The 12,952-nt window shown below is 58.7% G+C and overlaps 1 protein-coding gene across 8 annotated transcripts in view; it reads right to left on the reverse strand.

Moving 5' to 3' along the window:
- The window catches only part of LOC132665673 (sphingomyelin phosphodiesterase 4), a 22,935-nt gene continuing 9,983 nt past the window's right edge, over window positions 1-12,952 (reverse strand). For 5 of the 8 annotated variants that reach the window (XM_060613036.2, XM_060613037.3, XM_060613040.2 and 2 more), the window contains 11 exons: window positions 12,474-12,545; window positions 9,135-9,221; window positions 6,426-6,571; window positions 5,551-5,641; window positions 4,825-4,925; window positions 4,065-4,228; window positions 3,363-3,568; window positions 2,286-2,519; window positions 1,932-2,063; window positions 1,607-1,735; window positions 1-1,492 (listed from right to left, as the gene is read on the reverse strand). In XM_060613036.2, the coding sequence (XP_060469019.1) occupies window positions 1,163-1,492; window positions 1,607-1,735; window positions 1,932-2,063; window positions 2,286-2,519; window positions 3,363-3,568; window positions 4,065-4,228; window positions 4,825-4,925; window positions 5,551-5,641; window positions 6,426-6,571; window positions 9,135-9,221; window positions 12,474-12,545 (1,692 nt within the window). In that variant the 3' untranslated portion in view covers window positions 1-1,162. Of the gene's footprint in view, window positions 1,493-1,606; window positions 1,842-1,931; window positions 2,064-2,285; window positions 2,520-3,362; window positions 3,569-4,064; window positions 4,229-4,824; window positions 4,926-5,550; window positions 5,642-6,425; window positions 6,572-9,134; window positions 9,222-12,473; window positions 12,546-12,952 lie in introns of all 8 variants that reach the window. The other 3 variants (XM_060613039.2, XM_060613038.2, XR_009604217.2) reach the window with 2 other exon arrangements.

Consider the following 12,952-nt stretch of genomic DNA (forward strand, 5'->3'; position numbering starts at 1 on the left):
TCGGGAGCAAAAACAGCTTTATTCAGATCTGTGGTCAGTTACAAACTTGGTTTGTTTTTTGGTCACAGGCCCCAGAATGCCATTATTCTGAGTTCACATCAAAACACAAAGCTCAACATTTAGTTTGGAAACTTAAAAAAACCCCAAAACACCCAAAACAAAGGTTTGGTTTCAAATCGTCGTTGAGATGTTCTCTCTGGTGCGTCCCCTGTAAGATGAATGCATGTGCTTGAGACCCTGTGGGGATGACTTTCGACAGAGAACATGAAATTGTTGTGTAGTATGAACATTCACATGTCATCAAAAAGTTAGTGTCTTTGCACTCGATTTTACCGAAGGTACAAACAATGCCTTTGACCATCTTTGGTTGCAGCACCAGACGATGCCCAACTCCCATGGCCCAGCCACATCCCCTCTGCCCATGGGACAGGCGAGCCTGTCCCGGATGAGGCAGTGACGCTGGGCTGCCACCAAGCAACGTGCTTAATGGCTTGGGGGCCAGGAGGGAGCCGGAGGTGAAGCACTGTCCCACTGAGCATCTGTGCTCCTGGAGGATCTTTTCTTCTAGAAAGTGGAGCTGTAGGGCCCAGCCCCAGAATTGCTGGCAATGCGTGAAGAATGACCCTCACTTTGCCAAATGCGATGGCAAAATCTAGGTTTAGAGTTAGGAATCAGAGAACCATCCTCTAACTTTCTCAGGAACCTCTAGGGTTTTGGAATCTTCTCTGGAACCAGACACTGAGGGACCGTCCCGCTGTCGGCAGGGAGAGGAAAGGCACACCACCTTGCCAACCTTAAGGATGGCGAGGCCCCTCCTGGGCAGCACTGCCTCCCAGGCCTCACACAGCTAGACCCTGGGGCGTCAGGTTGGAGAAAGGCCTGGAGGCCCATTTCACTGCAGGGCCTGTGGCTGAGGGAAGCAGGGAGGACCGAGTGGCTGGGTCCGGCCCCGTCCTGTGACACTAACAGGCCCTTTGATGTCACTCCCTTCCTTCCTTGCCAAGTCTGGACCACACCCTTCCGGTTTCATCTCCTCTTACGCGTCGCATGGCTCCGTGGCTGCAGGAAAGTGGCCCCCTAGCTCGGAGGTGGCCTCTCAGGCTCGAGGGAGAGGCTGTGTGGCCCTCTTGCTGGCGGCCCTGCATCGGCACCCGGCCTGAGGTCAGAGATGGTGCAGCTTGCTGCGCTCGGTGAGCAGCGTCATGGCCACAGCGTAGAGGAGGTAGCCCAGCACGAGGAGCAGGGCGCAAGGGAGGGGCCCGATACAGAACAGGGAGGCCACGAAGAAGGCCAGAAGCAGCGAGAGCAGCGTCCGGTAGCTGCCCAGGAAGCGCAGGCTGAGCCGAGGGCCCCGGGGACGGCGGGCCGCACACCCTCGTGCCACCGGGCTCAGCAGGTGCCTGTCCGCCAGCCCAGGCTCCGTGAGGTGGTATCGACAAAAGCTGCCGAGGAAGTCGGCACGGGAACACAGGGCTGCCATCGGGCCTGCAAACTGGGCAGAGACAGAGGCACAGGGAGTGGGCGCGGGCAGGGCCGCACGCTGCCCCGGCCTCTCCCCGAGGGTGGCAGGACCAGAGGCGGGGGCGGCCCTCCCGCGTGCACTCACCCTGCGGTTGATGGCGGAGGACAGCCGGAAGAGCACGCGGACCAGGCTGGCGATCTCATAGCTCCGGATGGGCTGCAGCTCTGAGTCACCCTGGTACTCGATGTCAAACCTTCGCAGCCCATTGATGATCTAGAAGCAGCAAAGGAGGCGAGCCCCGGGTGAAACCTGGGCCGCGCGAGCAGCCCTGCCAACACACCTCTGCGACGCCTCCCAAGTGCGGTCTCCGCTGCCGGGCCTGCCGGGGCAACAGGGCTCGGAGGCTCGGCCAGCGGGAGCCACGGCCACGCCGCCAGGAGAGCGGAGCCCTCCGGGGTGTGGCCCTTACCTGGTACCGGCCCAGGGGCGTGAGGATGAGCCCGTCCTCCCCCACGACGCAGTCTGGGAGCTGCTTCTTCCCATTCTCATCTTGAGTTGTCCCCAAGGCAAGCGTGAGCTGGGTGAGCTGAGCCTCGCTGAGCTGTGAGGGAGGAAGCCCCGTGAGGAGGCAGTGCCGCTTCCTGCTACCTGCCTTCACTCTCGGGGTGAAGGGAGGAGACTGGCCCCCCTGGGCCTCTAACGGCGCCAGCAAGGGGACCCAGACGTGACATTGTGGGCACGGGCTGTATCTCCCACGGGCTGGGCAGGGGATGAGGGCCGCGGGACCGAACGCCAGGAAGGGGACAGCTCCCCCGGCTCGTACTCGGAACATCTGGCACAGGTACTCCAGGGCCTTCTCCAGGTACTCGTCTGTCTTGCGGACACTGTCCTGCCCCATCTCGTCCAGGTCGTTGGCTGCGTAGGAGCCGTTCGTGTCTGTGGAGCAGAAGCCCAGCCACGACAGAAAGGGGCGGCCGGCCGTGCTCTCCCCGCACTGGTCAGAGATGGACTTGGCAGTCTGCTTGGCCTGCGTGATGAGCTGAGCCAGGCGCAAGACCTGCGGGGCATGGGGGCAGGTCAGCCAGCTCGGGTGGTGCCACCGGACGCCACCCAGCCACCAACAGGCTGGCAGGCAGACCTGGGGGCCCCCAGCAGGCCAGGAGGAGGCCAGGGTCTTTCAAGACTAAGACGTGCATATTCTACATTTGTGTGTGTGTGTGTGTGTGTGTGTGTTTATTTCCTGTGGAGAGACACAGAGGCAGACTGTGAGCAGGGAAGGGGCAGAGAGAGAGAGGGAGACACAGAATCCAAAGCAGGCTCCGGGCTCCAGTTGTCAGCACAGAGCCCGATGTGGGGCTCGAACTCAGGAGCCCTGAGATCATGACCTGAATGAACCAAAGTCAGACACTTAACTCACTGAGCCACCAGGTGCCCCCAAGACGCCCATATTCTTCAACGTTTTTTTTTTTTTTTTTTTTTTTTTTTTTATTTATTTTTGGGACAGAGAGAGACAGAGCATGAACGGGGGAGGGGCAGAGAGAGAGGGAGACACAGAATCCGAAACAGGCTCCAGGCTCCGAGCCATCAGCCCAGAGCCCGACGCGGGGCTCGAACTCACGGACCGCGAGATCGTGACCTGGCTGAAGTCGGACGCTTAACCGACTGCGCCACCCAGGCGCCCCTAAGACGCCCATATTCTAAATGTGAAAACTTTCTAGCAAGTGCTGCCTTTATCATCAGAAAAAACGTAGACCGCACTGAAAAAAGAAAAAAAGCCAAGATACAGCAGCGTCCACCAACACCCAACCTTCCTCCTTCCGTACAACACGTGTGCTCTCCCTGGCCCTGCTGTTGCCACGGCTTCGGGACGGCCGTGCGGCCTGGGGGAGCCCCAACTCACCAGCGTCCGGACCTCGGGCCCAAACATTGGGGTGTACTTGCAGTCCTGGCCCTCCAGGCTGTAAACGTGGCTCTTCACCTTGAAGGAGGCGTCTGTGACGGCTGGGGGCCACGAGGACAGGAAGCTGCCGGTGAAAGTGGGAGCTGTGAAGAGTCGGTGCTGGCGGTGTGGGATGACGAGTTCTGGCTCCAGGAACAGCTGTTCCCCTGGAAAGCAGAACCCGACTCTGGCTTCAGCTTCCATGGCACCAAACAGCCAGCAGCCGCTGGCTGGCTTCCTGGGTGCCGCTGAGGCTTCCGAGGGATAGGGACCGAGTGGCACAGGGGCCCAACTCCTAATGTTCCTGGAGCCCCCACCAGTCTCAACAGGAAGGCCGACATGCACAAAAGAAAACCAGAGAAGCTAACACCCGATAAAGCCATCTAAGACACGACACGGGCCAAGACTGCTTTCTGATGCCACCAAGAGTCACCAGGGAGACACAGCTCTGAGCTCTGCTTCCCCCGCCCAGCACCCCCACAGCTCCTGCCTGGCACGCGTGCCACAGGGAAGGCAGGATGCCGCTAGGCTCCGACGTCCACCCCGCCACCGTGTACCAGGAGTCCCCGTGGCACCTCTGCCAGCCCACCCCGAGCCCATGAGGCACATGCAGGGTCCGTGGGTCCCTCTCTAAGTGCTGCTTCCCTCTGGCTAAGGGCTTACCTTTCTGGATCATTTCAGCCAGGTTGGGCTGGGCAAAGACTTTGGCCACTCGGAATACCATGAGCGCGTTCTTGGGGCTGACCAGGTCGGTGCGGAGCGCGCGGCTCAGGAAGCCCACAAAAAGCTTGGTGTACATCAGCAGATTCTCCTGCACAAAGGGTGCCCTGGGGACCAGGCAGTGCATCAGGGCCCAGAACTCCCACTGGAGGCAGGACTACACCAGTCTATGCCCCCGCCTCACTAGCGCTCTCTTCCTTGGGTTCCAGGTTCTCCCCTGCCACGACCTCATCGTGGCCGAGGGACCAGGGGTGGGGGCGAGGGAGGAGGCACAAGGGAGGCAGGGAAGACCTAGGCCTCCTATAGACGGCACAATCCTCTGTAGGATGCGGCCCTTCCCGAGAGGGCCAAAGCCTCCGCAGCAGAGGCTGGCCTGGGCACCAGAAGGAGCACAAGGAAGGCAGTCGTGGAGAGGAGGCGCTGGCGGAGGCTGGGGGGTTGGCCGTGAGGGGGGGAGGGGAGGCGGTGGTGGCTGCTATGCAGAACGCTAGTAAAGACGGGTCGAGGGGTGCTTGGGGGCGAGTGCAAACATACATCTGAGGGGAGACAGTCAACGGCAAGGGGACAGCACAGAGGAGTCACCAGCTGTTTCTGTGGGAGATCAAGCCCAGGGCCCAGACAACAAAGCACAGTCAAGGAGGGAGGGGCCTGTGCCCCACCTGGAAGCAGGTCCCCCTAGGGAGGACAACGGGCCGGGGCTCACCATCTCTCCGACACACACCGGGCCTGGCAGTCGCTGCTCTGAGCCTGCTTCTCAGGTGCATACCTCCAGGGCTGTAGGTAGCTCAGCCACATCTCCAGGACCTGGTGGGACACGTGTGCCCTGAGGGCCTGGAGGCTGGCATTCTGCTGGGCTGTGGGGCTGGGGCTTTGGTCCAGATCCTTGGGTGGCCTGGAGCTCGGCTCCCGGCAGGCAGCTCAGGTGAGGAGGGGGTGATCCTAACCGTGGGGCTTCGGTTCTCCTGGAGGCGTTACCACGTTCTCTTCCCACCCGCCACTCCGAGAGGGAGCAGGAGGGAACTCCGCATCCCCTATGATGTTTCTTTTTTCATCTTTAATTAAAATGATTTTTTTAATCTGCAGATAGCTGACACACAACGTTACATGAATTTTAACCCTTGTGCCAGCCCTTCGGAAGCGAGTGTGGAACGTGTGGAACACAGGAGTGCTTTCCCCAGCTGAGGGAGCCTGTGCGGCTCAGTGGGGCTGGGAACCCACCCAGCGTGGACCCACTGGGTTCCAGGTCAGGGCAGACAGCTTTTCTGTACCTGGGGGTTGGCTCTGAAAACTCAAATGAGCAGAACAATGTGACCCACCAATGTGACCCTCTGCGGCAATAGCTGATTCCTTCCTGCATCCGCCCCACGGGACCTCCCTCATCAAGCACAGAGGGCAAAGACAAAGAAAGCAAGATGGGGCTGACACTCACGGCTCTGAAGGACGCATCCAGGGGCCAGTGGCCAAAGCAGTGCTGCAGGAAAAGGTAGAGTTTCTGCTGGACAAACCTCGGGACGGCGGCCCTGCAGGGGAGGGGAGGTGAGGAGAGGGTCCCCTCATAGGTGAGCCAAGTGGCTCCCGGTTCCAAGGGCCAGCTCTGCCGGGGTGAACACTGGGCACCCCTGAAGGTAAGGCCTCCTATTTTGGGCCCCATTTTTCACAAAGAAACCAAAGTTCAGAGAGATTAGGGAATGTCCCAAGGACACACAGCACACAAGCGGTTGACCTAGTATGGCTCCTGTGACCACCTCTGCTTGGGTCACCACACACAAGTCACCTGCTCTGCTGGACCCAGTTGGCCTAGGAGTCAGGCCACCATCCTGGCCCTTTTGACAGAAGGACTGGCGGAGCAGAGAAGAAGAGGAGGGGGAGGGTGCAGCATAGAGCTCAGTCTCCCATGATAAATGAGCCACTTTGCAGTGAAGGCACTCCCAGCCCATCGGCTTTCCTGGGCATTCTGAGTGCGGTCAATGTAGATCTTCCACTCTGCCCACACTGGGGAGGGGACAAGACAGGGCAACAAGATGGGGCCTCTTTCTGGCCAGCCTGGCTCTTTCTACTGAAGACGGCAGGCCTGGAAGGAAAGGCCGTGGCAGCCAGGCAGCCCCCACCCGCCTGTGGAGCCAGAGGAGGGGTCGGGAAACAGACCCCGGAGGGGTCAAGGTGATTTCCCACCTGCCCCACCCTGCAGACGCCTCACAGGCCGACCCCATGCCCTAAGGATAGGTTACTGTGGGCAACGAGTATGTGCAGTAGGAGGCAGTGGCAGCCAGGGACACGGGAGCCCTGTGCATGCCCTGTACCCACCGTTTGAACTCCTCCAGGGGACTGGTGGCGTGAGAGTGGGTGGAGGGAGAGACCTGCTCAGGCTTCAGGCTGTTGGAAAAGGCGTGCAGATGCTTTAGCAGCAGGCGCACCACCAACACGTGCTCCTCCGTGGGTGTGAACGACTCCTGAGGTTGAGGGGGAGCTGTGTCAGGACCCAGACTGGTCCCAGGGTGGGGCCCCCAGGCCTGGCCATGTATGTCCCGCCCAGGACCACTTCTCCCCGACAGGATGTGTGGGCCACCCACAGGGCCCTCCCTGGGCCTGGCACGCAGCAGATAGGCCTCGCATGCCAGCTCTGAGACCTGCTAAGAGCACGCAAGACAGGGCGGGACGGCTTTGCTAAAGCAGACCTGAATGCTTCCCTGTGTGCTTCCAACCCCTTCTTTTACCCTCTGTGGTTGACTCGGGTCATTGCTGCCCGGCCAAGTCCTCAGGGGTCCCCCCCAACTCCTGGCCAGCCAGAGGAGGAGCAGGGGGCGAGGCAGGCCAGTATCCCACCCTGGATCCGGACTCAGGGTCTCCTGCCTGCCTCCCAGGTATATAAAGACAGCTCGCTGGGGCCCATGGCTTCCCTTTTCAGGGAGAAACACTCCCAAATTCCTTCTCCTGCTGTAACCCTCACCCTTCCATCCACTTCCTGTCCTGGACACAGCCAGCTGGGGGCTTGGCGCAGGGTGGCCCTTCCTCCATTGCTAACAGCCCTGCCGTCAGCACAAGACAAGAGCGCTTTCTATCTTGTCAGGTGAAATTCTCATTCACAAGATTCAGGTAGGATCTTTAAGACCCAGCCCCGAGAGGAAAGCCTGTCTGCTGGCTCTTCTGTGACGGAATACAGGATGGAGTCTCCAGAGTGGCAGAGGATGGCACCGGCAGGATACGCTGCCTCCGGCTCCCAGCTCTGGGGTGCCCAGACGCGCTCCTCTCCCCACACTCACCCCCCAGGCCTCTGGGACCTCCACAACCTCGATAGAGCTTTTGGCAGCCTAGTCCAAATCCTGAGCAATGTTGAGGCTGGCACAAGCCGTGCCTCCTGGCACAGCCCGGGCACCCAGTCACAGCCCCACCACTGCCCGCGGCACTGCCTTCTCCGCTCTCCTTGCCATGGATCTGTCTCCACAGGCCTAGGCAACACACCACACGACTCGATATGACTGCGGGGGAAGCTACGGGGCTTCAGGAGGAGATTTTCTTCTGCTTATCTGTAAGCTTAAGCGATGAACTTGCATCATTTGAACAACAAAAAAAACGTAAGATATTTTCACAGTAACGGAGGATCAGAGGGCACTGTTGCCAGGCTGTAACTCCCCCCAGGAGCCTCCCCCTTTCTCATTCCTGGCCCCTCGCCGACCCACCCACCATCTCCCTAGCGGAGGACAGAGCGTTTGCACTGAACCGGGAAGCTCCTTGGGCTATCTTCCCTCTGGACAGAAGCCAAACCTTTCTTCTCACCGCCCCCCCCCCCCCCCCCCCCCCTTCGAGAGCCAAATCCCCACAGGAATCCAGCCACCGCTGCTGTAAGTGGGCCTCCTCCACCCGCATGGCCGTTAGGGACACTTTCCCAAAGCCAGTGGCATTTCTCACTGGGCCCAGCCCTTCTCAGCTCAGCAACCCTTCCCATGGTGGGTGGGGGGAGGGCTCTTACCCCTCCTGCTGTGCACATTTCTCCAGGGACGCTGCTCTTGGCCAAGTGAGCCCTTCCCCAACACATGCTGGAGTGGTACCATTTCTGTGCTAAACCCGCCCCTGCTGGCCCTTCTGGATCATTCTCTTCCCTCTTCCCTGTGGCTGCTGCTTCTGAGTGGGAACCCTGTGTGCACTCACCACCCCATCCCAGCAAACGTGATTTCTTACCGTGTGCTCAAATATCAGGTTAAATGTGGTGTGCTCCCACTGAGGGGGAACTGGACAGAACCCTGGCCTCGGGCATGGGATCTAGATGCATGCTTTCTGCCCAAACTTCCTGACATTCATCTCATGAATCCATGAACTACCAGACTCCATCTGCCCTCTAACAGCCTGTAGTCCTGCACTCCATCTACCGACCTCAAGACTTCAAATCCGTCCACACTGATCATCTCTGCCTAAAGCAGACCAGTCTCCGTGAGGCCCTCTCTGGCTCTCGCCTACCTCTGTGGGAGCACAAAAGTCCACAAGAGGCCAGGCCCCAGCATGCTCAAGGACCAACAGCCTCTCCAGGCTAGGGGACGAAGCCCTCGTCCTCCCTGCCCCTTGGCCTCACACAGGCTTGGGATTGACAGACCATGCCACCATGAGCCTTGGGCTTCCCTGGGCTCAGTCAGTTCCTAGGTACCAGGCCCGCAAAGCCAGGTGAGTCAGGCCACTGCGAAGGCCACACTGTTTCCGCTCCCTCAACCCAGGGCCAAGCACAGAAGCCACCAACTCCCAAGAGCCTACCACATTCCAACTGGCTTGGGGCTTGGCCAGGCAGATCTGGTGGCCCCACACCCCAAACCCGGGCTAGTCTACCAAGCTGAGGGCTGAGCCAGGCTAAAGACGGATGCCTGCCACCATCCCCAACACACACTGGCCTCACTCTGCTTGGAATTGGCCTGAATCACCCCAGTGGGTCCCCGGCCGGACCCTCGCTTTACCACTGCACTGCCATGCGCTCCATGGCTCACACCACAGGGCAGGGGTGAAACAAAACAATATGAGAGCGGCCAGTACTTGGTAGGCGTGGAGGGCCTGGAGGCTGGGTTGGGCAGGGCTGTGGAGGGCGCTGGAGACACTGAGTCGGTAGTGCAGAACCTCCAGCTGAGAGACAACAAAACAGAGAAGCCAAGAACAGGCAGGGAGGGCAGAGGACAGGGCAGGGGACAGGAGGGGAGAGACCGGGGAGGGGACAGCAGGGAGAGAAAGACAAAAGTGAGCCCAGAAGTAAGGAGAGAAAACAAAAAACAAAAACAAAAACAAAAGCACGTCAGTGACAATCCAAACAATCACAGCCCAGCAGCCTCAGACCAATGGGACACCACCCTCTCAGCCGCCCAGACGGAGCCCTTCCTGGTGGGCAGACTAGAGCCAGGCCCAAGGGGTGCTCTTCCACCTGCCAGGCAGAGGGACAGACAGACCCTCAAGGTCACTTGGGCAGCCTCCTTCATGTCTCTGGGGCCTGAAGTTCTCTCCAGCTCCCTGAGGTCAGCCTGACTCACTTTCCTTCCAGAGGGTCCTGCCCTCCCCCAACCCTGAATGCTCCGTGTGCAGTGTGTGCACACTGGAGCCCACCAGGATCCCAGGAGTCTTGCTGGGACACACTGATGGCCACCGAGGCCCTGAAGGCCCTGAGGCTCAGAAGAGAAATTTTTGAGGAGCTAGTTCCAGATGGAGACCTCTTTGCTCAAGAAAGAAAAATTTGTAACTTATTGGACTTCTCTGTGTTGTCCCAAGAAGAAATTTACCAAACTGATATATGATGAGATCAGTTCCTAGGTGTCAAAGATCCAATCAGCGACCCCTCCTGAATGGGGCTGATTCCCAGGGTGGCACAGAGGCAAGCAAGGTTTAGCTCACCAGGCCTGACACCTTCCACATCCCACATTCCCGAAATCGTTAAAGGTAACGTGAACACTCATGGGTTCGAATCCTGGGAGACCCACCTCTCGTACCTCACCAGGACTCCCCGACTCCAGACACACAGAGCCCTCCGTCAGTCCCGACGGGCCCCAGGAATCTGGTCATGGCCACACACACCCAGAGGCAGCTGGAACCCTGAGGCTGGGACAGCCTGGGCCATGGGGGATGACAGCAGAGCTGGCTTAAGCTGTCCACCCCCACCCCACCTCTGCCCTGCCCCGCTGCAGCGACAAGGCCTGCTAAAGCAGTCCCCTTTAGCCAAGCACAACCCAGAGCCGGCCCTGGCACACATCCTGCCCTGGGAGGGCCATGCCTCCCACCGCGTACCATGCTTCACACGGGAGAGGTCAGAACGCATGTGCCAGACCTTGAGGAGACAGGCACAGCCACAGACGCGCAGAGCAGGGGCAGGAAGCAGCACAGCAAGGAGGTGTCTGCCCTTCATGGCCTTCCTCTGGGCCAGACCCGGGCTCAGCGACAGCTCTCAGTGAGGAATCAGGGAGCACACGGTTCCCCTGTTGGGGGTCTGCCCAGCCTGCAGGAACACAGTGCAGGCCCCACAGTGTCCTGCAGGAATATGCGGTCTTTACCGACCATCTGACTCTCCTGAAGCCCTCCCTGCCCAGTAAGCTGAGGCAGAGCAGAGGCCCGGGCTGTAAGGAGCGAGCATACACTCTGGACCCAGGCTAGGCATGGAAGCACCATGGGACCTCTCAGAGCTGCGTTTCCTGCATCTTTCACATCAGGAAAACTGACCCCAAGGCTAGGATTTCCAAACGGCACAGCACAGGCCTGGGCAAATGGTAAGGAGCCTCAGGTGAAGCAGACCTCCATGGCTGTCCTTCTCCCCTTCCCACACACCAGGTTTTCTTAGGTTTTGCTTTCAGCCTCAATGGGAGGCAAAGACAAATAGGAAGCAAAACAAAACAAAACAAAACACCTCAATGGGTACCTGGTGGGGGCTTCCCAGTCGCCCCCTGACTACCAGTCATTCTGAGCAGCTCTCCCCCGCCCTGTGATCTGGCCAAGAGGAAGCAAACGTGAGGAAGAAGGGGAAGGCTCCCCTGCTCCGGCAGGGACGGCCCACCCTCCTCCCTCGTATAGGGCTCGGGATCCTCACAGGAGACAACCTAGAGGACCTCTGTGACTGGCAGATCTGCTAAAAATGACAGTGAATGTGCTCCCACTGGCTCAGAAGACAGAACGAGCAGATGGGAAGGCAATGCAGCAAAGCAGCCCCTGCCTCTGCAAAAGCCACATGCACAGGGGCTGAGTGAGCCCCCAGGGCCCTAGGGGGAAGCCTGGCCCCTGACCCCCGTGCACCAGCCAGGAACATGCAGCCAGTCCACTGTGGAAGCAGCAATGGCAGTGCAAGCACTTAGTAACGCGAGAGGCCCAAGACAGAGTTCTGGCTTTCCCTCTGTTCCCTGTGATGTCAAGGAGAGATTTGGGTCACTCTGCACTTTAAGAGAGCAGTGGTTGGGGGCTGCTCCCCAAATGGGTACTCAGAAGGGCAGCAGGGAAGCAGAACTGGTTGCCAACACTTTGCAGAACCACCACCACTTGCTGGAATCACAGAGGGAAGGTCACAGGCCACTCTCGTGAATTTTAGCCTATAGAGTGTTAATTCGTAAGGAATCTCTCAAGAATTCTGTCTGGCGTTGACAAAAGCAAAGTCTGAGGAGCAAACACAGAAGTGCACAGAAGCCACAGATCACACAGTTGGTTACAGGCCCCAGTTCGCACGTTTCAGGCTGTTTCATGGAGCGTGAACCTAGGTGCCCACCCTGCCTAATAAGAGGCGAACAGAGCTGTTGTACTCTGACGAGTCCAGTAGGCTGCCGGCCCTGGGAACGTCCCAGGGACACAGCTGCCTCCACGCCTCCGCAAATGAGCATGCTGCCCTGTGAGGGAAGAGAAGGGAAGAAGAGGAGGAGACAGGCCAGGCTGCATGCAGGGAGGCATCAGCTCCCACCCACTGCAGAAAGGGCTGCCTGCCAATGCTCTGGAGGAGGTGGAAGGCAGTATGGGCACCAAGGTGAGCGAAGTCGGCCGGGTGCCACCTCAGCAGGAAAGCAGGACACGCTGTGACAGCAGAGGGAACAGGCCCGGATGTGACTCCCAGAGGCATCCGCAGCTCTCCTGGCCCCAGAGCACGAGCACCACAACCTCAGCCATTCCGGCTGCCAGGGAGGGGGCTCTGGAAGTAGCATGGGGAGGACCCCAGAGAGGACAGGCCTCCAGCCCGCAGGGTGCAAGCCCACCACAGAATGAAACCCACCTGCCGTCCGGCATCAGAGTAAGGGGTGATGGTGAGTTTCTGCTTCCCACCATCCAGCCCTTGACAACGAGCTGAGATCAAGGACAAGAAGCAGCAGGTGGACCAGGCACACCAGGGCCAGAGCAGAGGGGATGAAAAAGTGTGGAACCTACCTTGGCGTGAGGGGACTGCATTTTTTGGTACATCTCCAAGGAATAATGATGAAGCCACATTTCAACAAAAACCTGCAAGAGAGCACTGGATGGTCAAATGGTTTCCATCTAAGGTATCACAGCCATTCCAAGGGCAGTTCTTTTCAACCAACGGTGTTGGGAAAACTGGATATCTACACGCAAAAGAATAAAGCTGGACCTTTACTTCACACCACGAATAATAAATAACTCAGAACGGATGAAAGGCATACATGTAAGAGCTAAGACTTAAAACTCTTAGCAAAAACTGTGGGCAGAAAGCTTCAGGACACTGGACTGGGCTATGATTTCTAGCTCTAAAAGCACAGGCAACAAAAGAAACCAGACAAATTGGACTTCATGAAAATTCAAAAATATTTTGCACGTCAGAAGACATTATCCACAGAAAAAGGTCACCCACAGGATGGGGGAAAGTATTTCCAAATCGTGTATGTGATAAA

The sequence above is a fragment of the Panthera onca genome, chromosome D3 (assembly GCF_046562875.1).
Source record: "Panthera onca isolate mPanOnc1 chromosome D3, mPanOnc1 haplotype 2, whole genome shotgun sequence".
NCBI lineage: Eukaryota > Metazoa > Chordata > Mammalia > Carnivora > Felidae > Panthera > Panthera onca.